Genomic DNA, 26,715 nt, shown 5'->3' with positions numbered 1-26,715 from the left:
ACAAATGGTAAGTCACAGAACATCACTGAGGAACCTTGTTGCACATAAAGTGGGAGGAGACCTGTCAGTCATAATAAAAATGGTATTTGCCAATTTTTCAATGGTAACTTTGTGGTACCATCCTTCATTTGAAAATACTAAAGTTCATGGAAAAAAGTTCAGGTGGCAATTATGGTGTTTCATGCCTATAATACCAGCAGCACTCAGAAGGCAGGAAACTGGAGGATTGGCACAAGTTCAAGGCCAGCCTGCTATATATAATCAGTTCCAGCTTCCCAGGCTCATAGCTATACCATCTGAAATAAATAAGATATGAGGAATGGAGGAAGTGAGGTTGCTCCAGTCCTTGAGATATGCCCAGCAGCCAGTGCACAGTGCACAGCAGTGCCTGGAGCTAGGAAGGGCTTGGCTTAGGTTACAGGCAGTTAAAACAGAAAGTCAGTAAGTGACTCACGCTTGTTTATTTACATCCATTCATCGCCCCAGCTCCTGTTCCCTTCAAGATGCGCCCTTTCAGACATGTGCTTGGTTAAGTATCTGTTGTTCGTTGTTTTCACCTTCAGATCCTACTTAAAGCAGAGGAAAGCCGACTCCAAGAGAAGAAAGGAACAGTTTCCAGTCTTAAACCATCTCTTATCCGTAATTCAGTTCCCCCCAAATAAAGATGCCACTCACCTTTCACAGTCTTGGGCAGCCCTTGTGGTATTACCTCATCTTAGGTAAGGAAATAAACTTGGGTTTTACAAACATTTAACATTTCTATTAAAATGTTACCCATTCTTTTCCATCCTGTGACTAAGCCATTAAATAAAAATTTGAAATTTTCCTTCTTTTTTGCACTTTGCAACAGACCGCTTGAGAAAGAGAAAACAGTATCACTTGTGTCCTGCTTCATAGAGTCACTCTTCCTGGCTGTTGACAGAGGGAGCTGTGGAAAAGGTCAGTCAGTCAGCCCTTTTTCTCTCTTGGTGTGTCACAGAATAGCGCTAACGCTGTATTCTGCTGTAACTCCATATGACAGTGTGCATGTGTGGCAGGGGCATGTGCTACTTGTACCCCATAAGTTGCCTGAACACAAGGAAAGTCAAGTATTAGGAGAATTGAAAACATGGGACATTTGAGTCCCCACTACCTCCTGTGCCTTGCCTACCCCTCAGGGCCACCTTCTGCTTCAGACTGCTTCATTTACTCACCTGGGGCACAGTCACACCCTGACGTGTGCTCCCTCTGCCTGAGAACCTTCCTGTTTATTATTCAGTGTGATCACTCAGGCTGATTGTTTGTTGTTGCTGTGCTGAAACACCATGCCCAAGAGGGACTTACTGAGAGTTTGTCTAGTGTACAAGTCCAGGACTATACACAATAGCAGGGTGCATGGCAGCAGGCAGCCAGAGAGGGAAGCTGAGAGATTATTTCCAACAGCAAGCTATCCTAAAAGTTCCAGAACTTTCTCCAAACAGCACCACCAGCTGGGATCAAGTGTTCAGATATACGAGTCCCAGAGGACTCATTCAGACCACTGCAGTTGCATCACTAGGAAGCCTCCCTGCCTCCTGTCAGCAGGACTAGGTTACCCTACTCCAAGTCACAGAACCTGCTATTTGTCTTCCTCAGAGCAGTTATTTGGTCTTTCTTGGTATCTTATTTTAGTGATTATTCACCCACAGAAGTAGTAGTGTGCTATAGAATATTACACAGCAAGTTTTTTATAGCTCAGATATTGGCCATGTGTATCTAGTGGCTACTGTATTAGATTGTGGCTGTTTCAGCACAAAGACTTTTGCCATTGCAGAGCCTTGTGTGCATTGTGTTCAATAGTGCTACTTTGGGAAGGAAATTAGCAAAGGGACTGTAAATGGTTTAGGCTTCGGGGCGGTGGGGGGGCGGTGGGGGGAGGGAGGGAGGAGTGTGCCAGGTCTACTGTTAGAGAAAATTCTAGTCTGGATTATATTAGAGGGTAGACTATATCCCTTACTTGAAATTCAGACTTTCAAATATATATGCATCTATTTTGCTGGTTAGAAGCCCTAACCTGAAAATTCCAGATCTAGGATTTTGACTCGAAAGCTAACTGTACACCATGGAGCAGGGCTCACATACTTCAGGTTTGGAGTAGGGGTGCTTGACCTCAGCTTGCTTCTTGTCTCAGTCAATGGTGTGGCTTTGATTCTCTGCTTCTGAATATGTGTTCCCTATAGAAAGATACAATAATGTGCTTTTCTTGGTTTTCTGCCCTTAGGACATTTATTTGTTCTTTGTCAAGCTGTAAATACTCTACTAAGTTTGGAAGAGTCTTCTGAAATTCTTCATCTGGTTCCTGTGGAACGGGTGAAGCACTTAGTGTTGTAAGTAAACAGCTTCCATTTGTCTTAACAATGAATAAAATAGAAAAAGCTCCTGTTTGTGTGAAGTCTTGGTTATAACAGAAATCTTTTTACCTAAATACAGTCACATGGGAAAATTGAGTGTTATTAGATCCTTCAACTAAAGTAATTTTTGACAGACCAAGTATTTTAAGTATACAGTTATCTTTGCAAAGGAATATTTCATAATATTCCTAGAATTAGAGTTAAAAAGTTAAAATGTTAGCTGGTTTTTGTTTTTTGTTTTGTGAAATAGGGTTTCTACACAGCCCTGAAACTCACTCTGTAGCCCATGCTGGCCTTGAACTCAGAGAGATCCACTTTCCTCTGCCTCTCAAGTACTAAGATTACTTAGTACTTGGGGGTATTCATTAACATGTCCAGCCCAGGTGGATCTAAAAAAAAACTTTATTTTGTGGTGCTGAGGATGGAAACAAAGGCCTCATATATGCTAGGCATCCACCCAGTGTTATTATTCTTGCTTACCTCTTTAATGAGGAACCTTTACATGCTTCTACATCTTGCTGTTCTGCCTCACAGTGTGGGACCTGCATTTCCAAGAAACCTTCCCTGTTCTATTGTCTGTTTGCTGTGTGATGAAATGGTCCAGCGTAATTTTTCTATTTCAACCAGCTGCTGACTCTAGAAGTAGCACTCTGTTTCATTCCTAGGCCTGTTGTGGTTTCTAGTAGGCTGAGGCCAGGGCTCTGACTAAACACCATGCGGTGCACGAGGCAGCCCCCAGCAGAGTTCCTGCCCTGAATGCTAGTCATGCTGGGAAGCCCTACTCCTCCCACTGGAATAAAGTTTGAGGTCCTTACAAGTCCCCTGCTGAGTCCTGGCATCACCCATATTTCCTTGTTCACTTAACCCTGTCAGAGTGTGTGTATTAGAGTGGTAGGCGAGCAGGGGTCAGAGAGAGCCTTGGCTTCACTCTTCTGCCCAGAATGCTTTTCCTTCAGATATCCTCATGTCCTCTTTTCTACGTTCTGTGACGGTCCTGTAACATTTTGCCCACTGGTCCCTGCCATCTACTGTCTTGCTTCCTGTATAGCCTCCTTCCCCGGATGCTTTTCTTGCTAGCATCTATCACTGTGCTACTGAGGAGTTTTTAGTGTACTGTGACTACCGTTTCCTAGAATGGAGTTTCAGAAGAATAAGAGCTTTGTCTTTGGTTTATTTTCTTTCCAGGGTCTAGAAAAATCACTGGCATATGCCAGGCTCTCAGACCATGTCTGTGAATAAAATTGGCATATGGGGGGGTCTGGGGCCTGTCGTGGTGCAGGGTTGAGGTATGGGCTGCACTTTCCTCCCCAGCTTAGTCCCTGGCATGCAGTAAACACTTGACAGATTTCACATGTGCTCTCTGGATGCCACTGCCACTCACAGCTGTGGATTGGAGTGGCAGCATCAGAGGTTCTAGTCCCATCTCTTCCTCTAACTAGCAGATTGTCTAAGCACCTTACTCACTTGGCGACCTCATCTTCAGCTATAAAATGATGGTGGGTATCTCTATAAAACTTACGGCTGCTGCATTTTATATTTCCCTCATCCGTGGACATTTCTTAGTAACTTAGCAGTGGGATGCAGTTTGACTCTCGTAAATATCTTGTTACAGAACATTTCCAGTGGAGCCGTCTGTGTTGCTGTTGGCCGATCTCTATTATCAGAGGCTAGCGTTATGTGGATGCAGAGGGCCACTCTCTGAGGAGGCTTTAATGGAATTATTTCCCAAGTTACAAGCAAACATCTCAACTGGTGTCTCCAAGGTACTACTGTGTTGTAAGTTCAGCTTGTGAGCACTCACTTCCTCATCAGGGTGTTGCTGTGGTGATCTCCATCAGTGACACTAAACACTGACCACAGTCTGATCACAGCAAGCCTGGTTAGGATGATCAGTAAGATTACAAATCTTAGGGTTTTGCCTCCAATAGGACTAGGGTAGGGGAAAAAAAAACTAGATAAATGATTTTTTTTTTTTTAACTTATGGACTCATAGGTGGTATTTGTTTGACTAGATCTCTGTTGTGCAGGCTTGTATTGTGGACATTTTATGGACTAGAAAATTGTGCTTATACTAATAGGTGAACAACCTATCTGTGTCTCACAACTTAGAACTAGAGTGTGTTCCTGTGATAAGCTGCTGTTCTCCAAACGTTTTCAAATTTAGAAAAAGTAAAACTTAAGCCAGGCATAGTAGTAGTGTATACCTCTAATCCCAGCACTTGGAGGCAGATCTGTGTGAGTTTAAGGCCAGCCTGTTCTACATAGTGAGGTCCAGGACAGTCAGGGCTACATAGTAAGACCCTGTCTTGGAAAAAAAGAAACAAAGAAAGAAACAAAAAAAAAAAAAAAAAAAAAAAAAAAAGAACTAAATAAAGAAAGAAAGAAAGAAAGAAAAGAGAAAAAGAATTTTAGGTGGTTCCCCTACTCCTGTCTTGGAAAAAAAGAAACAAAGAAAGAAACAAAAAAAAAAATAAATAAAGAAAGAAAGAAAGAAAGAAAGAAAGAAAGAAAGAAAGAAAAGAGAAAAAGAATTTTAGGTGGTTCCCCTACTTATTCAAGTGTGTGCCATACCCACGTTGCTAAGGAGCCCGAGCTGCTGGTTGTAGTTGAATTGTATATAAGCGTAGTCAGGCCCTTGCACTTAATTACTGTCATAGCTGAAACAATGTTTATTGTGTATTGGGCAGCCTCGCCCACTCAGTCTCATACTATTTTTAATTCATTTACTGTTGGAATTAAGTGTTGGTCATTGTTGGATACGAAACAAGGATTAGAAAAGGCAGGCTTTGCACTGAGACAGTGCCTCTTGGGTTTTGTGAACTTACACTTTGCAATCTGAAATCTCCCTTGTACTTTCTCTAGGTTCGGCTTTTGACAATAAGGATCCTAAATCATTTTGACATCCAGCTTCCAGTTTCAGTGGAGGTACTGTAGTTATTAGAGTGGATAGTATAAAAAATCAAAACATAACATATATATATATATATATATATATATATATATTAATTTTCAAAGTGATATTTTTGCAAAAACTATGTAAAGATGTATGATACAAATTGATATTTTTGAATTCATATTCTTGTCTCCCACTAAGTCTACTAAATGTTCGTTCAAATCTCGTGGGTAGCAGAAGACATGATGAAGGCTCGTGCCGCCATGGGAGTTTCTATGTTGGTGCCTCCGGTTTTGCCTCTTTCCTTTGAAGTTTAAACAGTCCTCACATTTAAAGACATTGTGTGTCTCACCAATTGCTCTGTTGATGGGAGCTTAAGTTGGGTCTTAGTTACCATTTTCCAGTATCTTACATGGCACCACAGTGGCCTCCCATGGATGGATATTTGCATGTGCAGAATTGTTTCCATTATGCAAATACTAGAAGTAGAATTGCACAGAGATTGAGTGTGTGTGTGTGTGTACTTTTTTTCTTTATTTCAGTAGATGCTGTTAGTTTGAATCCTTTTGACAACTTTGTATTTACTCTGTGTGTGGCGTGCATGTGTGTGTGTGTGTGTGTGTGTGTGTGTGTGTACATGAATATTGAGGCTAGAGGTCGATGTGAGGCTAGAGGTCGATGTTTATGTCTTGTATTATTTGCTACCTTATTTTTTAATTTAAAATATAGTTAAATCACTTCCGCCTCCCACTTCTCCCATGCCCCTGACACTTCATACTCTTCATTCTATGTATATCTAAATGTGAATGAGTATGTAAGTATAACCTGCTAAGTCCATCTTCTGTTTTTTGTATGTCTTTAGAACTAATCTTTTTTTTATGCGTACGGATATTTTGCCTGCAAATATAAAAAAATTGTGCAATGTCTACATGTCTGGTACCCAAGGAGGCCAGAAGAGGGTATCATCTCCTGGAACTGAAGTTGCATGTAGCTTATGAGTTACCTTGGAGGTACTGGGATTTGAACCAGAGACTTGTGGAAGAGCAACCATTGCTCTGAACTTCTGGGCCATCTCTCCAACCTTGGTCATTCTATATGAGACAAGGTTTCCCACTGAATCAGCTGCGCTGGTTGACCACTTGAGCTCTAAGGATCCACCCTTCTCCAGCATATTCTTGGTTGGAGTTTTTGTTTGTTTTGTTTTTAAACCTTTCAGCTGAGCATAGTGGTGCACACATGTAATCCTAGTACTTGGGAGGCAAGAAGCAGGTATTTTCTGTAAGTTTGAGGTCAGCCTCAAGCACATAATGAGTTCCAGGCCAACCGGGCTACACAGGAAGACCCCATCTCACAAGTCATGCCTCATGTTCCTTTTGGAATCAAAGTTCTGACCTGCCTTGGGTTTTGTCTGGGTTTTCAGGATGATGGGCTCTCGGAGCGGCAGTCAGCCTTCGCTATATTACGCCAGGCTGAACTTGTGCCGGCAACTGTGAGCGACTACAGAGAGAAGCTTCTGCACTTGAGAAAGCTGAGGCATGACGTGGTGCAGGGGGCAGTCCCTCAGGGACAGCTGCAGGAGGTAATGGGTTCTGTCTTCTTTTCTTCCTTTCTTCCTTCCTTATTAAGTTATGTTTTAAATCTCATTTGGGAGGTAGTGCCACATAGTTATCAACAATGAAAATATTCTTGTTACAAAGTAAAGCAAACTTTGCTTCTCTTCCATGCTTCCAATTAAGTCATTCTTTCAGCCTATTAAATATCATAGTGTCCTTTTGAGTATGTAACAGTGACACAGTGACTGTCACTCTTGTATTGCTTTGCCTAGAAAGGGAGGCTTTGACTATGCCAGCAGCCCATTTCACTTGGGGTTTCTCTTGTCTGTCTTTCTTTCTTTCTGTCTGTCTTTCTTTCTTTCTTTTTCTTTTTTTAAAATGGTTTATTCATTTATTTTATGTATATGAGTATACCATTGCTCTTTTCAGATACACCAGAAGAGGGCATCAGACCCCACTGCAGATGGTTGTGAGCCACCATGTGGTTGCTGGGAATTGAACTTAGGTGCTCTCCAGCCCTCTCTTGTGTTTCTTAACTAAGTTATGGCACATGAACATTTGAAAGTATAAGACTACACTTTCAGAGAGAGAGAGAGAGAGAGAGAGAGAGAGAAGAAGAAGAGGAGGAGGAAGAAGAGGAGGAGGAGGAGGAGGAGGAGGAGGAGGGGAGAGAGAGATATTTTGTTGACAAAATAATCAGGTTCTGTCCTTTAGAAGAAGCTATACAGGGTGGAGTGTGATTGGTGGCTGTGGGAGCAGGTTGCAGAAGTACATCAAGCTGGCTGCTGGCCCCTGGTATTCCCACAACAGTTTAAGTAGAGTACTCATGACTACCAAGGTGAAAGTCGGCAATACCATTGTTTGTGAATTAGGAAAACAATAGTCTGTAGTCCACCGTTGCTATAGGAACTGCATGAACTAAATCTAAAATCCCAGTACAAAACAAGCTACCATGTAAGCACATTATAGTAGTTTTTCAGTGTTAGCACTAATCTTTCATCAGGCATTATGTTGGCCAGCAATGACCAGGTACTGGTGAGAGTCAGAAGCTCAGCCTCTGCCTTCACTGAGACAGTGTCAGGGCAAGGACTAGGGGACCCTCTATCCATTCAAGAGTCTGGAAATTTCTAGAAAGGTGATGTTTGGCTGCATCTTAAAGGAGCTAATAATGCCCCATTCCAGAGGAAGAAGGTGCAAAAGGAAATGAGGTCTGACACACACACACATAGGTTATACAGAGAAACTGCAAATGGATATGGTCTCCAGGTTCCAGGGGATGCTGATACCACAGTTCATCTCTGATGTCACAGGTGTGCTCACCTTCTCCCCCAGCCATCCTGCTGTCTGATGGGTGATCTTTCTGCTGTTGATTACCTGTAGATTCTGGTCATTTTCTCCTCTGGAAGAAATTCCCTAGATCATATATTCCTTGAGGACTTTAGGTCTTTAATTCATCATCTGAGCACAGTGTCCTGCTCCACTGAGTAAGTGTTCAGTGAAAATGGGTTTATAGAAGAGTGTTCTGTTGGATCCCTACTGGGGACATAATCTTACAGTTTCTTTATTAGGATTTAAAAAAAAAAAAAACATAAGCAGTTCAGTATATTTTAAAATAACAAAATGAGTAAAAACAGGAATTTTTTGTTTTAGGTAAAACCCATTGAAAGTAGACTAAGAAAACATGGTCTTTCCATATCAAGATCATTTTATGTTATAATGCTCTCTGGCCACTGCTTTTCAAGAATTGGTGATAGCTAGCTAGCTAGGTTTTAGGATTCAGAGAATGGCCATAAAACAGGTAACTATCAGAATTACCACACCGCATGCCTGGTTGTAAAATATACAGAGACAATTGTAAGAATAAAGTAGTTGTCGGGGTTTAGCCTCATTTCTACCCTTGCCATGTCAAGAAAGAACAGGTCGTGTATTGCGTTCCGGAAGTCTCTTCTTTGAGAAAGAATATTTTAAAAGCATTGCTTCTTGTTGGATTTGGGCATGCCCAGAAGCATAGGGGATGGGAGGCAGCACGTGAAACTTTACAGAGAAGCAAACTGAGGCACAGTGAGCTTCAGGTTTGCTCAAGATCTTGTAGTGCCTAGTTGTAGGAACTGTGATTCAGCTGAGGTGTCATGGATTGTGTATGGTTTATACTTTCTGCTGCTGTGCACCCCAACCTGAGGCCAGACAGCTCAAGTACTTCCATTCAGAACTGTAAAAGCAAGCTCGTACTAATTAATAGTGTATGCACGAAACCAAATCAGCCTAGAGAAGAGCAAGTTTTGTACTTTGTAATTCACAACATGCCTTTCCATTCATAATTCTTCCCATAGTAATCTCATTCAGTTCTCACAGCAAGTGTGGGCAGCATTAGTACCTTTTTAGAAATGACTCCTTACGAGGGAGGATACTGTGTCAGGGTTAGAGCCAATATTCTCCACCACATTATTCATGGCTGCAGAATATATTGGCTTTGCCTGTGGAAAGTCCATCATGGGCTCATTAGGAACAAGGATGAGAAAGGCAGTCCTCTTTCATCTAAGGTCGCTCTTTGCTGGTGTGAGCATTAGTGTTCTCTACATTTCATGTGGAATAGGGATTGCAGCCAGAACACCCCCAAATTTAAAATAAAATAAAATAAAAATTTTCTCCAAGGTGTCTAACCTGGAAAATGGAGTGTTGATAATAATAAATGCCATGTAGAAGCTGACTGAAAAGCTTTATTTTAGGACCCAAGTCCAGGACCCTAGAGTCTCTGAAAGCACTGGTTTGGGAACTCAGACATCTAATGGTGGCACATGCCTTTAATCCTGGGATTTGAAAGGCAGAGATGGGCAGATCTCTGTGAGCTTGAACCAGTCTGGTCTACATTGTGAGTTCCAGGACAGCCAGAGCTATAAAAAGAGACACCATCATCCCCACCCTACAAAAGCAAGAAAGAATGAACTGAGGCATCAGCAGATATAGGCGGCTTTAGCCACTATTCCTATAACTTGGGGGTTTTGGTTTGGTTGGTTGGTTGGGTTGTTGTTGTTGATGTTTAGTGTCCACACTTTATTAATGTGTGATGCATTGGGTCATGATAGTGTTTATGATGGAATTTCCTTCCCAGTTGGACTTAGACTTCGTGAATGAACATCTGGGATGAGCTTGCATACTGTGTTCTAATGAGTATGACTAAGATTTTAGGAGCTAAAGAAAAATCATTACACACTAAATTTTAGGTTAATACCAAGAACCTTCCCTTGAAAACGCAAGCTTCTCCCCAAACCCTGCGCTGTCCAAGGGGCATGCGCATTTGAGTACTTCTCGCCTGACCTTCTCTCCCTGCCTGTCACATGCTTACTAAGCCAGGCTCTTGGACTTGCAGGTGCCACTCCGTTACCTGATAGGCATGTTGTACGTCAACTTCAGTGCCCTCTGGGACCCTGTGACTGAGCTCATAAGGTAAGCATGGGCTAAGTGACTGATGCAGATGATGGGGCCAGGGCCAGGCCTGTGTTCCATGTAGGTATGGTTTAAGTGCATGGGCATCTGAGTCCTTTGTGAGACAACACGAGAAAGAAAAATAGAGAGTCTCTCTAGTGCCTGTTTTTGTTTTTTTTGTTTTTTTTTTTGTTTGTTTTTTTTCCAGTAGGCTAGCTATATAAATGTTTCTGTACACTTAAATGACTGGAGGGTTTTCTTTTTACTCTGTGATACTTTTATATGATCAAAAGATACATTGTGATAATTACATATTTTTATTTTTACATATTAAATCATTGAACCATACTTTAAAAATAAGGACTTTTCAAAATCCTAGCTATGTAGCGCGTGCAAGCTCTTGTGTGCGCACACACACACACACACAGACACACACGTATGTATACCTTTAACTCTAACAAATGATTTTAATAGTCACAAAATAGCTTATGCTCTGGCTGAGATAGAGAAGTCTGTCCTTTTACAGATGTTTGTCCTTGAATCTTTCCTCTGGCTTTTTGTCAGACTGAAAATATGTCATGTGCCCTGCCTTCTATCCTCTTAGTTTTTACTTGACAGAATCAGAGGAAACAAATCCCTCTTCAATTTTGAACCAATTTGCCTGCTTTTTACTTCCTTTCAGAGCAATCAAACAAGGATAATGAAAATAAATTGCTTTCATCTTCAAACTGATTTTGCCGGGGGCTGGGGGGGGGGGGGAACCTTCAAAGAATAGGAAGTGACATGTGTGTAATCAGTGGTCCATTATCACAAATGCTGGCTCCTAAGTCTCTGAATGCTTTTAAAGTCTTCCTATAGTGGCTAGGCTATTTTATTGTTGAGGATGTTTTTCCATGTACAGTACACACCATGCATAACTAGTGTCAGATCTAGTGTAAAGTTAGTGCTCACTAGTGGAAGGCCAGGTGTGCCAATCGATGCACACTTGTAATCCCAGGATTCAGGAGATTACAGCAGGGCGCTTCTCAGATTTGCGGCTGGGCTACACAGCTCTGTGTCTTATGAAAGAGGAGGATGAAGGAGATGGGAGTGAGGAGGAAGGTAAGCGAAGGAGAGAAAAGGGATGGAAGATTAATGTCTGATAGAGAAAACGTGAGAATATTATCGTAGGGGCTTCAGACTGTAAAGATAAATAAATAACCCTACACAATTCACTTCATGTCTCAACATTAAGTTCTGAAAAGTGTTTGAGACAGAATCTAAATATTTATTCCTGGCTGGCCTGGAACTAGCTATGAGGACCAGGCTGGACTTGAACTAACACATATCTCTCTACCTCCCGAGTGGTAACATTGGAAGCATGTGCCAGCACATCAGCTGAGAAACATATTTCAAATGGTCAATGTTTATTTGAATTAGGAGCAGAGAAATAGATATTTGGTTATTTTCTCTCCAGCAACTTTCTTTCCTTAATGGGACCTCCCTCACATACTATCTATCCTTCTTAACCTTGTCAACCTGACGTAGACCAGAATAACCTGGAGAGTCAGTGAGTAAGTTTCTTTATTGGGTTTGTCTGAGGACTTGTCTTGATTGATTTTAGTGTGGGAGCACCCAGCCCACTGTGGGCAGCACAGTCCCTAGGTAGGTGCAAGGCAGCAAGCAGCGCTCCTCCGTGCTTTCTGCCCTGACTTCCATCAATGAGCTGAAAGTTTAAGGCAAGTAATCACTTTCCTCCCCAGCTTGCTTTTGGTTATGGTCTTAGTCACAGCAACAGAGAGGAAAAAGTGGGGAATATATCATGTCCCATTTTCATTATTGTGTCTTTAACATCAGTTTACCTAACTGGATATGGTAGTTCATGCCTAGCGCTTAGTGGTAGGACCAGCAGATTGTCAGTTTGGGACTTCATAATGGGTTCTAGACCAGCTTAGATTTCATAGAAAGGTTGATTCAAAGTATCATCAACAACAAAACTAAATAGTTTTACATGTACCTACTTAGATTTTAAAAACTATTGTGTAGTCTTTTATGACTATGAAAATAATTTCTGTGCACTGACAAGGTGGTTCAGAAGGTAAAAGTTCTTATACACAAGTCTGATGACCTGAGTTCCTGAGTTCAATCCTTAGATCCTGCAGTAGAAGGAGGGAACCTAACTCAAGTAATCTGACGACTCTATCCTCTGTACAGACACTGGTACATGCATGCCCCCACTCATTCATGCACATCATATGCACGACCGAATAATGATAAAATAAAATACATAGTCTGTGCGATGTAGGCAGTGTAAAAACAACAGATTTAACCCCATGTTGAAGATTAATCGAAATTAACATTTAGTTGGTTCTTTTACATTTTTCTAGTGGGACATTTCACACTAAAGACCATGCTGTATCATGTATTTTATGATCTTTTTCTCTTAGTTCTCATGCCCATGGAATGGAAAACAAGCAATTCTGGAATGTCTGCTATGAACATCTGGAAAAGGCAGCTTCTCATGCCGGTATAAGCAGGAGTCTGGAAGGCTGGGACACCCGTGTTGATTTAATTGTTTAGTTTGATAAAGTTCTGAGATGGTGATATTTTCTTTGTGTTACTAGAAGGCACACATCCTGTCTTAAGGGGAAGTATGGTCTACAGGCTTGAGGGTGACGTTTCTCTCTTACAGAGAAAGAGCTGCAGAAGGATGTGAGAGACGAAGAGTCCACGGGGGATGAAAGTTGGGACCAAACCCAGGAGGGAGACGTTGGCACCCTTTACCAGCAGCAGTTAGCACTGAGAACCGACTGTTGGGAGCGACTGGACCATACCAACTTCCGATTCTTGCTTTGGCAAGCTTTGGCCAAATTCCCAGAGAGAGTGGAGCCAAGGTCTAGGGAACTCTCCCCACTTTTCCTGAGATTCATTAAGTAAGTAGCTAGGACTCTGCACCTGGCACAGTGTGGAGGGGCCGTATCAGCCTCCCCGATGGCTGGGCATTTGGCATTTTTGTCATATTTCAAACCATTATTATGTCTGCACTTCCTCAGATAAACACTAAGCTAGTTCTGTTCACCATTTAGTTAGATATGAATCAACATACAAACAATGCTAATAAAAATAGGTCAGGTTACCACAAGGGAAGGGCCATGTTGAGTTTGATCCGTTTACAGAGGCCTATTGTTTCTTTCCCTGTTGATTGTTTCCGTACTAGCCTAGGCGTGACATAACCTTGTCTGCTGCTGTTTGGGGTCTCAGTGCTGAGGAATGTACTCTTGAAGGATAATAAGAGCTTTCGGAAGCCTTGTTTCAAGTGTGTGAGTCTGAGAGTCTTGAGTGCTTTGAAAGGATGTGTTGTGTAGAATAGAACTAAATAATAAGCATATGTTCTGGTGTGCGTTGTCACATGGGAAGGAGGTGTGGGGTTAGACTGAGCAGGACAGAAGCCACAGCATGTCCAGCTTGTCCAGGGAGCAGAAGAGAGATTTGGGTGACCAGTGTAGCATGATCCAAGGAGAGACTCAGTAGAGAGCAGAGCAGGAAGTTGACACTGGCCTTGTGAGATTGAGGTGTGTGACCTTCACTGTCAGAGAAGACGGCAGCTTAAGCAGAAGTATGAAGGACTTGTAGATGTTGCTTCGAAAGTAGATTAGAGAACGGCAGCAGTGATGGAAGAGGTCAGTGTGGGAGATTATAGGTGTGAGCAAAGTTAGGCTGTTAGCCTAACTTTAGCAAAGTTAGCAAACCAAGGCTGTGGAGTTAAGGATGGATCTTTAAAAAGAATTCCAGTTTGAGAGAGAAAAAAAAGCTTTGAGAGAGGATTCTAACCAGATAAGCTTCCTGTGATTGGAGGCTGGGTTGGTTGTGGGGATCAGAAAGGAGTGGGGAAAACAATCTCTCTCAAGGATGTAGCCTGAGCAGCTAGGAAAGGAATGCAAAAGCTGCTGCTTTGTGGGGAAAATCAAGAATTCATTTGAATTTGTGTTAAGTTCAGGATACCAGGTAGATACCCAAGAAGACAGGACAAGTAGGCATTAGGTTTAGAATGTTTAAGTTCAAAGAAAGGGTTGGTGTGGAGGTAACAAATTGAGAATTTTCAGTAGATGATGGCATTTAAAGTCATCTGACAGAATGGAGTCTCCGAGAGTGAGAGATTAGCTAGGAAAAACTTACAAGGTCTAGTGTGGACCAGCAAAGGGTCAGGAGAGGGAAACAGGAACAAGACGTGGATATGAACTTCCTAGCATGTCAACTTCCCATTTTCCCTCTAAAGGTAACATCACCTCTTAGTTTAAGGATGAATGTCTTTGGGAGGGATAGTCAGCTGGATCAGAAAATGAGGTATTTCTGAGCCGTCAGTAGTCATATGTGGAAGAAGAGTTGAGCTTTGGTCTCAGAGGAGGCTGTACCCAGAGAGATACACTTAACCTTAATGAGCTGGTTTGCTTACTCTGGGGAAGTCTGATCAAATGAGCTCTAGAGTCAGTGGAGAAGAAAAGTGGACCCTGTGAGTCTTGTAAGATGGAGACCGCCGGCTGAGCGGGGACGTGGACAGAGAGGGCACGGCTGTTGATGCGTTCCTGATTCACGATTGAGACAGTGCATACGCTGACACTGTTGTTCACAAACGCTCAGGAAGGCCAGAGAAGGCAGGTGTCTTGATGCTCATCTTTAATCACAGCACTTGGAGCCAGAAATAAGTGATTTCTGAGTCGGAGGCCAGCCTGGTCTACATAGCAGGTTGGGTCAAGCAAGGTTGCACAATGAGAGCCTATCTTAAAAAGAGAGAGGGGAGCAGGAAAGGTTAGTGCAGATGAGACATGCAACAAGTCAGTGGTGGAAAATGTAAGGTCCTGTCTTAGGGTTTCAGTTGCTGCAGTGAAACACCATGACCAAAAAGCAAGTCAGGAAGCTTACACTTCTACATTGCTTTTCTTTATTATAGGAAGTCAGGACAGGAGCTCAAGCAGGTCAGGATCCTGGAGGCAGGAGCTGATGCAGAGGCCCTGGAGGATACTGCTTAAAGTTGCAGGCTCCAGTAAAAAAAAAAAAAAAGAAAAGAAAAGAAGCCAGATACTTTCTTACTTCAAAAGGGAAAAATCAAGGCACAGTCACAGTCAAATCAAAGCAAAGTCAAACTCCAACAGTCCAGTGTCTGAGATCCACTCCTGATTTTCTGGGATCCTGCAAAGGGCTTGGGTCACTCTGCTCTCTATAGCACACACAGCTTGTCTTCTAGGCTCGCAGCTATCTCCACTGCTGCTGCTGCTGGTGTCAGTTTCTGAAATGGTACTGCCATTTCTGAAACACTGGGGCTTCTGCTACATGGGCTTGCACTTTCACCAGTAGGGTCTCTTCATGGTGCCAGTTCTCAGCTACTCTTCATGACCTCTTCATGCCTTCAAAACCAGTACCACCTGGGTGACTCGTACACATTATCGTGTCTGGCTGCCAGCACAAGGTATGACATTGGCCACTTCTGGAGCACAACTTCTCTGCGCTCTCAGGAAACACTTCCTGGAAGATTTCACCTCAGTGACGCTGGTCTCCTTAATCACCTCTAATTTCTCAGCTCCAGCTAACCAGCATCAATTGTCCTAGTAACGCAAAGGTTCCACTTCAGTGGTGGCTGGTCTCTTGATAATGGCGGCTGATTCTTCAGTTCCAGCTGACCAGAACCACAGAGTCTCAATTCAAAATAGCAACAGTCCTGAGAGAGTCGTTAAATTTCCTCTGAAACTTCAGAAGTCAGGCCTCCATCTTTCTGCACTACCCTGAACATTATCTGTCAAGCTTGTCAAGAAGTTCCTACTGAACTCTAAACACTCTATGGCTTTTCTAGCCCAAAGTTCCAAAGTCCTCCCCAAAATGCAGTTAGGTCTGTCACAGCAATACCCCAGACTCCTGGTACCAGCTTCTGTCTTGTTGACACAAAACCACCCCCTCATGAGAAAAGAGGGATCTGGCTTTTCTTTTGCATTGTGTAGGTCTTAAAGGACATGGCCGCTGTTCAGCAAGGTAGCTAGGGCTGTGCCCAGGAAAGTTGATTTTGCTGTTCATAGACTATAAATGTCCCACTATATTAACTTTCAATAAATATTATCACCCTTTCATTTAAGGATAAGGACCTTTCTGTAAAGATGCTATAGAGTGTAGGAACAGAAACAGGAGCCTGTAGTAGGAGTGGGTCACCCATATTACAGGAAGACTTACTTGCTATAACAGAACCTAGTGCTAATGTTAAGAATAGGTGGCACCTTTTGTTTTATGTGCTTTTGGGTACTTGTTTTTAAAAACAAAACGTTGCCCATATGACTGAAATGAAGCATTGCCTTTTCTCTCTTTTTCCTTAGTCTTATAGTTTAGGCATTTTATCTTTAGTCCACTTTTCCATTGAGTCCTGTAAGTGATGAAAAACAAAAGCCTAGTTGCATTCTTTTGCACATGGGTATCCTCCGTATCACTTCCTGAAAAGATTACCCTTTCTTCAGAGAAAGAAGGCCAATTTCACTTCAGCGCAGACTAGACATTTCAAATCTTTTCAACAATGAAGTAATAGCCCAAACTATCTTCTACAGATAGTGAGAGAGACTGAAGGAAAGAGAATGCTAGTGTAGGGCTGGACCGATGGCTCAGTGGTTATAAGCCCTAGCTGCTCTTATAAAAGACCAGCGTACAGTTCCCAGCACCTATGTGGTGGTTGACAGCCATCTATAACTTCAGCCCAGGGGATCCAATGCCCTGGTACCAGACACATGTCTGGTGCACAGACATACATGCAGGCAAAGCACCCATCGCATAGAATAAAATAATTTAAGAATACTAGTATAGAAGCATCTTGGCTAAAAAGCTGTGTCTGTCTGTCTGTCTGTCTGTCTCTCTCTCTCTCTCTCTCTCTCTCTCTCTCTCTCTCTCTCTCTCTCTGTGTGTGTGTGTGTGTGTATGTGTATCTCTGTGTTTGTGTGTCTGTGGTCTTGTGTATGTCTGTGGTCTATGTGTGTATCTGTGTGTGTGTGTGTTCGTTCCCATTTACTGTGGATGCCTTTCTGATGAGCACTCCTCACTGTGTTCTCACATGCGTCCTCTTACAGCAATGAGTATTACCCAGCAGATCTGCAAGTTGCTCCTACTCAGGATCTACGCAGAAAACGCCGAGGAGCAGTGGCTGAGGAGGCACAGGAAGAACCTGCTGCTGGAGAGGATGAGGAACTGGAGGAAGAGGCCGTGCCCATAGACGAAGCACCCCAGAAGAAAAAGACAAGAAGGGCTGCAGCAAAGTGAGTTCCCCACCACTGGCTGACCATGGAGCTGTGCTTGTAGGGAGAGCAGTGCAGTCTCTTCTTGTCTGCCTAAGAAATGGCTTCAAGAAAGATGGGCTCCTCAAATAATTATTGACATGCTGTCCTGAGATTCTCCTGACAGTTTTGTCAGTCTTTGGAGATTCTTACTCTGAAACACAGTGGTGCCAGGCATGGAAAACTGGCTGTAGTGTTCTGTGGCATCAAAGATAAAGGCAGACAGGCCCAGAATTATACAAGTGACATTTATGAGGGTCTGCTGGCATTGGTGCTCCCCAGGACCACACTTCAATCAGTGTGGCCCAGTAAATCTCATGTTGCTCTCCTGGATCTCTCTGTCCCTTTCTTTAGTCTTTTGGGCACCGTGAGGATTGCTGCTTTGTTTTGGAACAATTAGTGACTAGCTTCTTGTTTCACCACAGAATCTTAGAGCATGAGGAACTGTTGCTGTGGCTCTTTTTTGTCATGGTTCCTTTAAAGATGAGAATTGCAGGCTATGGCGCTGTGTTTGTGTAGAGGGGAGCAGGTGGCAGAGCCTCTTGTCAGCACCTCCCTTTGCCTCTGACTTAGCCCCTGCTGCTCACCTGGGCTTCAGTATCTTCAGTTCCCTTGGTTATTCATTTACCTAAATTGTTTCAAACTGTAAAAAGGGGGAAGGAAAAAAAAAAAGAAAAAAGAAAAAGGCCTGCTTTCAGAGGCTCTTTGAGCTTACCTAAAGCTTACCTGAAGATTATTTAGATTGAGGGTCTGATCCTCCAGGCTGACGCTGCTCTCAAACTTTTAGATCTCACTTGTGTGTTTCAGCACTAGCCAGTTATAGATTTATCCATTTGGTAGCTCGCCAGTGCTCTTTGCTAAGTGCAGGGCTGCAAAGATGAACAGCAAACATCTACAATGTAACAGTGTGTCTAATGGCTGGTCATATTATGTTTATGGGGTTTCTGGAAGCACTGGAAAGAGTTATTTCCTTCTACCACAAAGACTGAGGCAGAGACTGGGGGAAAACCTTTCACAGGAAGGATACCTTTGCTGCTGACAGATGAAAGACTCCCATCAGCCAGTGTTAGAGAGGGAAGAGACCCATCAGCCAGTGGGAAGACCCAGGAAGGGTCACGGCCAAGCTGCATGTAACTTCAGTTCCTTGCTCTTCTCTCCTCTGTTTCTGTCAGCATAATTCCAAACAAAAGATTACTTAGAGCTATGTGTTTCCTGAATAAATGAATAAGCCATTTATCCATTCACAGTGTGGCCTTTCTCACCCCTGGGCCTGCACACACACTCTTTCCAAATGCCCCGGCCTCATTGCTACCCACTGAGAGAATCTGTTCATACTTGAAGGTATACTTCTAGTTTCTCACTGAAGTTACCTTAGGTGATCTCAAACTCTCGTAACTGATCATCACTTGTAACTTGTATCATGGAATCTCTGCTCGCTTTGGATTTTAGCTCTTTACAGTTCTTTTTTTTTTTACACAGAGAAACCCTGTCTCAAAAAAAAAAAAAAAAAAAAAAAAAAAAAAACCAACGAAAAGAAGGGAAAATCATAAGGGGCTTTTATAGTCCTTAGGGGTGCAAGTGGTGTTCGTGTTATTAACTGCCTTCCTCCTGGTCCGTTGAAATGTTCTAAAGAAACTTGTCTAAAAACTCTAAAAATGAAGAGGTACTTGGCATGTAGCTCGGTTGGCAAGAGCACTTGCCTAGCATGTATGTGGCTCTGGGCTCAGACAGCATTCTGTGAGCACAACATGGTAGTACACACATAGAATTTCAGTTTGGAGGGGGAGGTAGGAGTTGTTGACAGTGAACCTCATCTATATAGTCCAGGGGCAGAAAGAAAGAAGAAAAAGAGAAATTCTGTAATGATTCATCTACTTCCTATACCCAAACCTAAAATACTGCTGCCAGATACCATCATTGAAAATATGAATAAATTGTGCTGGCTATGTGACACACACACACACACACACACACACACACACACACCTACCTTTAATCTCAGCACTTAAAGGTAGATGCAAGCAAATCTCTGAGTTTATAGCTTGATCTGCATAGCAGGTTTCAGGCAAGCCAGACCTACTTAGTGAGTTCATGAGACCCTGGAGGGGGAAGAGGGAAGGAAGGTGAGTGGACGAATTGATAACGAGACCCTCGGTGCTATCTCAGTGTGCATAGACCAACTTTCTAACCTTGCCTCCCAGAGTCCATGTACTAGGGAATCAGGTAGGCAAATGAGGCAGGCACACGGTTCTCCATCTGCTCCAGTAGACGATGTGTTCGCTCTGGACAGTCCTAGCTTCCTCTTACCTCTCAATCCCAGAGCTTTGCTGTGTTTTGTCAGTTGTGCAAGCAAGTGCCATCGTCACCTAAACTTGGTTGTATGCCATCAGTGTTTATGTTCTGTGAGCAAGAGGCAGATGAATTCTGCCACTTCCTTGCCTGACACGTGGAACCTCACCAAGGAATAAGTCCCCAAATCATCCGTGCTCACCTTCTGAGAGCAAACTGTTTTCTACATCTTCTTTCCAGTTTTGGTTCAGCTAAGCCTTTCTATGCACATCCTGAATGATTACTATGGTGAAAAACCTGGATTGTGGAGAGAGGCCACCTGAGATTTGAAGTTTCCCAAAAATAATCTCTTAAATCACTAAAATTTTGCTTCGGTGATGAACAGCAGACTTTTGGGTAGACTCTTTGGAATACTTGTCAGAAAATAAAGTGGTGGGCAATGTTATTTTAAGATAGTCTCTATTTTTTACTGCTACAATAACCTCTGTTTCTGTTTAGGCAGCTAATTGCTCATTTGCAAGTCTTCTCTAAGTTTTCAAACCCACGGGCCTTATATCTAGAATCCAAATTGTATGAACTGTATCTTCAGGTAAGTCTAATCAATTCTGTGTGCTTTGACCCCTCAACTTTTCTCACATTTTCTTTGCCACAGCAACTTGGGTTTTCCACAGCTGTGGATAGGGCCCATCTCTAGATTTTAAGTACTGTTTTTGTTAGTAGGATCACACATTAAAAATCATCTTAATGTATAATTTTAGCTTGCACTACTTTAGTTGACTCTGAAGTCAACTTCAGTATGGAGTAGCTGATGCTGAACATCTGATTAGACGCAAGTCACAGTTATGTCATAGGAAAGGTTGACTGGCTGTGTTCCCTTCATGTTAGTTCAGCCATGGAGGGGACTCACATTTCTAAATCTGTTCAATGGAACGAGAGCCAGTATGTGAAATGGTTGTTACCTGTAATTTTAATGTACATCCCCAACTCCAGAAAAGATGGCAGGAGGATGCAGGGCCCTGAGGAAGTGAACTTTCTCGTATGTGGACGGTCTTTTGGGGAACTTAATCTGCTCAGCGGACTGACCGTAGAAGTCTCTGGCCATAGGAAGAGTGTTTTAAACTTACTAACCAGAGCAACTGCAGCCGAGTCCCCTGTTGTCATTTGCTGACAGTTAACTGTATAGTATTATTAACTCCATATAGTATAGGATATCCTTGTCACAGGACCAGCACAGTTGGTTAAAATCCAGGCTCACACAGAGAATTTAGGTCAGAGTTTCGTTTTCTTTTTCTTCTTCTTCTTCTTTTTTAAGATAGAGTCTTACTATTTGGTTAGTTAAATTTTTATTTCATGGTTTGTGTATGTATTACTTTATTAACTTATTCTGTAAAATGTTATTTCTAGTTATTGCTACATCAAGATCAAGCCGTGCAAAAGATAACTTTGGACTGCATAATGACCTACAGGCATCCTCATATCCTCCCTTACAGGTGAGCAACATACGATAGAGAAACATTACCTTTTACCTGGAGCCACTTCTGAAATAATGTCTTACAGGCCTAAGACCCCCTCTCTGAAGTAATCATAACTATTTCCAGGCAAGAAATGAAAGCCAGAAGTGTATTTGTGGAACTACTCTCTCTAGATAAGAAAATAGAAATGAAATTATTAATTTAAAAGTATGTCTTAGAGAGTGGTAACATTTCTCTGTCCTTGTTAACATAATTCCACAAAACCTTTGCGACTACCTAGGGAATGGTACTGTCTAAGGAGTAAAGCTTCTGTGTCATGTTCTCCTAAACGTCAGGCTATGGACCAACTCTAATCCCGACTAAGCCATTTACCTCTCACAACTGAAAGACATTTTGTGAGGCTTGTCCTTCCCTGTGTGAGCCTCAGTATGAGCTACTCGCTGTATATTTTAGCTGTGCTTGTACACACTGCTCTTTCTGCCGCCGCTGGAGAGTGCCCTGGACTGAGTGACAGGTTGTGCTGTGTCTTTTGAAAGGGAGAACTTACAAAGGCTGCTGGACGACAGAAGCTTTAAGGAAGAGATTGTGCATTTCAACATCTCAGAAGATACCACTGTGGTGAAAGCGGCCCACCGGGCAGATTTGTTTCCCGTTCTGATGAGGTATTTACACTGCATAAAAGTGTGAATCAAAACACAGTTCTAATGCAGTCATGTGATTCTTTGCAGCAGTTGTAATGGGAGTATTTCATTGTTTTTGCTTTTTGTTTGTTTAAGTGGGGGTCTCTCTAGCCTGGCTGGCCTCAGACTCTGTAGCTGATGACCTTAAACTCTTGTTGGGATTGCAGGCATGCATCACCATGCTTGGACCCGGGGCGCAAACCCAGGGCTTTGTGTGTGCTGGGCAAGCACTCCCCCTGCGGAGCCACATCTCCAGTCCTGCCTTTTCTCTTCTTTACCTGGATCTTTTGGACATTGGCTCCAACTGCACTCTGAGTCTTCATGGACACATAATTGGAGAACAAAGTACAGACGAAAGAGCCTTAGTTTCTGTTGTGCCCTTTGAATGTTGGCTCTGAGTATGGACCCGTTTACTGTCTGTGCTGACGTAGGAGGCTGTGTGAGGTGTTCCTGCTGCACACTGGCTATCTCAGAGTGACATCTATGTGTAGGAGTTGTAAGCTGAATTAGCTGTTTCCTTTTTTTCCATGCAACACCATTTTTATTTGAAAACCTAGATAATGAAGCATCATTCTGGTTAAACTTGGATTTCACAGGAGTTTCCTTAAACAGTGCGGTGAGCTTGACAACTCTAGGAAAACAAATGACAGAATTGGTTTCAAGTTACTAAACTTTAACTGCCAAGTGAAAATTAGGATTTTGGAAAACTTCTCTCTGTTCCTGTGAGCTTATAGCTCCCCAGTTACTTGAAAACAAATGAGGTGGATAACAGTACTTTTTAAAAGTTGATTAATACGCCTCTTCTTTTGGCTTATGGTGAGAAGTGTCAGCCTTTGACGTTTCTACATGACTGGTTCAGCCATTGTTTTCCAGGTAACTGATGCATGTCACAGGATCAGTGTGCACGAAGCCCAAGAGGAAGAGATTTTAGTGAGACAACGTTTATAGAGTTTGTTGATAGAGTTTCGTATTTCACATTGTAGGCAATTGCTGAGATTTTGTACAGTATCAAAATGAAATAGCCACAATTATTTGTGGGTTTCCTTTATACCTGTTCTAACACAGATGAGTTTTCTTCCATCCTAGTGGATTAGATGCTGAAGTGACAAGATCATCTGGTCATCTTCTGTAAAGCCAGTCAGAAAATAGAGCAGTACCTCTAGTCTCACTAGTGGTGAGATACTGGGGGATATAATTTTTTTTATTAAAATGTTAATTATATTGACATGTGATAAACATGTTTTGTTTCAATGAATTCATAAATTGCTCAGTTTTAATTTCTGAAATTAGTGACTACCAAAGGTAAACTCAGACAAAAATTCTTTAGGTCTCTAATAGTTTAAAGGTGTTTTAGTATTAGATCATTTTAAACTATATATTCAAGTTTTGAGTGTTGTCAGTAAATTTTCTTATACTAAAATGTAGCAGTTAGCTGGGTTGCATACCTTTTATCCCAGCAACCAGGAAAGCAGAGGCATGCTGATATTTGTGTAAAACCAGCCTGGTTTACATAGCAAGTTCTTGATCAGGTAGAGCTACTTAGGGAGACCCTGTCTCAAACAAAGTAGCTTTTTTTTTTTTTTTTTTGGATGCAATCAGCAGAGGTTTATTGGGGAGTTGGCTAACCAAGGTCAAAACTGCTTGTCCACGCAGGAACAGAATTTTGACCACAAAGTAGCTTTTATTAGATATCTAAAGATTTATGAGAAATGGATGTTAAATATTGTTAGTAAACATGTATTAAAATGGTCCATTGGTTTTTTTGTTTTTGTTTTTTGGTTGTTTTGGGGGTTGTTTTGTTTTGTTTTTTTACTGTGAGCCTTTCCTCTGTTTTATTCCTGTTGATGCCCTGATGGGTCTTGGTGTATTTCCTGGTATATGCTTGGGTGATGTGAGAGATCAGGTGGAACTATGTTTAAAGATGTGATTGGCAGGCTGAGAGATGGTGGAAGAGAACTGGTGCCCTTGCAGAGGACTGTCTGATCACCAGCTGTCAAAGCTGTTAGTCTGTCACAGCTGTCTGTAACTTTTGACCTCTGTGGCCACCAGGCACACACACATGCAAGCAAAACATACACATGAAATAAGATAGCAATCGTCTTTGAAAGATAAAAGAGAACTGTATTTCGAGCCTAGTGGGACACTGCACGCATGCAATCCTAGAAGGCAGGTTCAAGGCCAGTGTAGGTGGTACAAGGAAAAAGGTAAAGAGGAAATGTTCTGCCTTGTGTTTATTGGTTAGTCTAGTGTATGCTTTTATTGGGAGGGAGGGGAATGGGAAATGACGTTTTGTGTTTATAAGCAAAATTAGTGCTGCTTTTTATTCTCACTCATTAACTTATTCATTACTTTTATGAACTTCCATTAAAAATACTTTTTCTTTCTCTATACTACGAAACTGTAGTATAGAAATTGTATCTTTCCTTAAAAGCTTAAAAAGGTGCATGTAAAACTAGAAGAGCTCTGTGTGACTTTGTTGTGTTTATTGTTTGATTTGAGACAGGGTCTTATTTTCCAGCTCTAGCTGGCTGGGATGCCTCTGCCGCTTTTGTCTTCTTTTTAAATACCTTCTGATGATTTATTTGGTTTTGTTTTTGCTTTATTTTTTTTTTCCTAGATTTTAACTTAAATCTCTCTAGTTTCCTTTTTTCTTACAGACTCTTTTTTCAATTCCTTTTAATGTCTTTCTTACTGGTTTCCTTTTTCCTTGATTTAACTTACTCTTGACTTGCCCGTTTATTGCTTTTTCTCTCTTTACTTCTTTCTTTGTTTTTCTAAATTCCTGTTTTCCTTGTCTCTTGACTTTGTATCTGTTGAAATCTTTGGGGGTGCTCATTACAGACCTGTGGTGATATGTTTAACATGAGACGAGCGCTAGTGATACGTCTGACGTGTGAGGACAATGCTCTTTTGACTTTTCAGAATTTTGTATGGGCGGATGAAGAATAAGACAGGGAGTAAAACCCAGGGCAAATCTGCTTCGGGAACCCGCATGGCCATTGTTTTGAGGTTCCTCGCCGGGACCCAACCTGAGGAGATCCAGTTATTCTTAGACCTGCTGTCTGAGCCTGTGAAGCACTTCAAGAATGGTAGGTCCCCACTGCCTCCCTTGCCAAACACATACCTTTGTGGTGAACTTGTGCCGTTCCTGGATGTAAGTCTTTGTAGTGGGGCTGCTGCTTCCCCTGGCCCCGTGATGTGACCTGTGCTTAGTCTCTCTGTAATCCATTGGCCATTTAGTCATACATTCCTTCACAGACTCATTTGCCTGTGGAGCAGTGGCTTGTCTTTACCTCCTGAGTCCCAGGTCCTCAGCTCAGTTGGAAAGCAGTGGAGAAATGCACGCAATGGTACAGGCTAAGCTCTGGCTTTCTGTTGTCATAGCGTGGGACGTTTGTCATAGAGCACTTGCCATGACTAGATGTTTTAAGCCCTTACTTTAACATAACGTGCAAGCATCAGTTGACGTTTAAAACAAACACAGGAATTCTCATTACATAATTGTCCCCATTTTACAAATGAGAACACTGGTAGAGGTAGGATTTGAACTCAGAACTTTCTGACTATAAAATTCTTTGTTCCAGTTCCAAAATTGATTGGCTTTCGCCTAACATAAATGTTTCTTTGGTAGTATAATGCACTTTGTTTCAGTTCAATGTATAGGAGAGTGACTCTAATGAGTACCAGCATTTTGTTGAGTGGGTTCCCCCCATGGAGGATGGATACAGATGATACAGCTTAGGCAGTCTAGTTAAGTCGTACATCAGTAATTCATCATCTTATTGCAGATGGCTCTGAAAGCTTAAGCAGTATCAATTCAGATCTTTTTAACAAATTCTGCAGTCAGTATTGTAGTGGCTGTTTACAGAGTTCTGTTGTTTTTATTAACCTGGAAGTATATGAGAAAAAAAAAGACATTTTATTCTTAGTTTTCTATGAGTTTTTATAACTCTCCAAACTCAGCATAGCTCAGTAACTTCAGTGTTGAGGATTAGTGTTTTTTTAAAATTGGGTGAGCCAGATGTGGTGATGCATACCATTAATTCCAACACTTGGGAGGCAGAGGCAGGTGGATCTCTGATAGGTCACAGACAGCCTGGTCTACAGAGTGAGAACAAGGACAGCCAGAGCTACAGAGTAGAAAAACCCCATCTCAAAAAAGGAAATAATAAGAATAAAATAAAAATGGGTGAGATTTATACTCAGAGTCAACTCTCAGACTACTTTTTTATTTTTCTTTATCTCTCAGTTTCCCTTTCTGAAATGTGAAGAGTAAGATAGCTCACTAAGCATTGGTAAGAGTTGGGAGGTAATACCTGAGAAAAGGGTGCTGGCACCTATAGATAACACATCACTAGAGAAAGTGCGCTGTTTAGGGAGCTGGGGAGGATGCCGTGGTCAGCAGCAGACTAACACTTCAGCACATGGCGTATCGTCTCCGTTTCACTAGGGGACTGCTGTTCTGCAGTCATCCAGGCAGTGGAGGATTTGGATGTGTCTAAAGTTCTTCCTCTGGGGCGGCAGCATGGCGTCTTGAACAGCCTGGAGGTCGTGTTGAAGAACATCAGTCATCTCATCAGCGCATACCTTCCCAAGATCCTGCAGATCCTGCTGTGTATGACAGCAACCGTCTCCCACATCCTCGACCAGCGAGAGAAGGTGAGAGGCTTACCATAGATGCTTGCTTCTAACTGACAGTTTTTCTTGAGAGTTGGGTTAGCGTCTGAATCACTAATGTTTTTCCTTCTGTAACCCTTAA

The 26,715-nt window shown here is 42.2% G+C and overlaps 1 protein-coding gene across 1 annotated transcript in view; it reads left to right on the top strand.

Moving 5' to 3' along the window:
- The window catches only part of Utp20 (UTP20 small subunit processome component), an 89,658-nt gene that overhangs the window by 21,468 nt on the left and 41,475 nt on the right, over positions 1-26,715 (top strand). The window contains exons 13-27 of the mRNA XM_076919926.1: positions 564-719; positions 851-939; positions 2,240-2,345; positions 3,982-4,132; positions 5,232-5,294; positions 6,683-6,841; positions 10,183-10,259; positions 12,665-12,744; positions 12,910-13,150; positions 17,312-17,497; positions 20,303-20,393; positions 21,209-21,294; positions 21,813-21,938; positions 24,879-25,045; positions 26,407-26,615. Of these exons, the coding sequence (XP_076776041.1) occupies positions 564-719; positions 851-939; positions 2,240-2,345; positions 3,982-4,132; positions 5,232-5,294; positions 6,683-6,841; positions 10,183-10,259; positions 12,665-12,744; positions 12,910-13,150; positions 17,312-17,497; positions 20,303-20,393; positions 21,209-21,294; positions 21,813-21,938; positions 24,879-25,045; positions 26,407-26,615 (1,987 nt within the window). The remainder of the gene's footprint in view (positions 1-563; positions 720-850; positions 940-2,239; positions 2,346-3,981; positions 4,133-5,231; positions 5,295-6,682; positions 6,842-10,182; positions 10,260-12,664; positions 12,745-12,909; positions 13,151-17,311; positions 17,498-20,302; positions 20,394-21,208; positions 21,295-21,812; positions 21,939-24,878; positions 25,046-26,406; positions 26,616-26,715) is intronic.

This window comes from Arvicanthis niloticus, chromosome 22, assembly GCF_011762505.2.
Source record: "Arvicanthis niloticus isolate mArvNil1 chromosome 22, mArvNil1.pat.X, whole genome shotgun sequence".
NCBI classification, from domain to species: Eukaryota; Metazoa; Chordata; class Mammalia; order Rodentia; family Muridae; genus Arvicanthis; species Arvicanthis niloticus.
The sequence above is the reverse complement of the archived record's forward strand: the minus strand, read 5'-3'. Positions and strand labels throughout refer to the sequence as shown.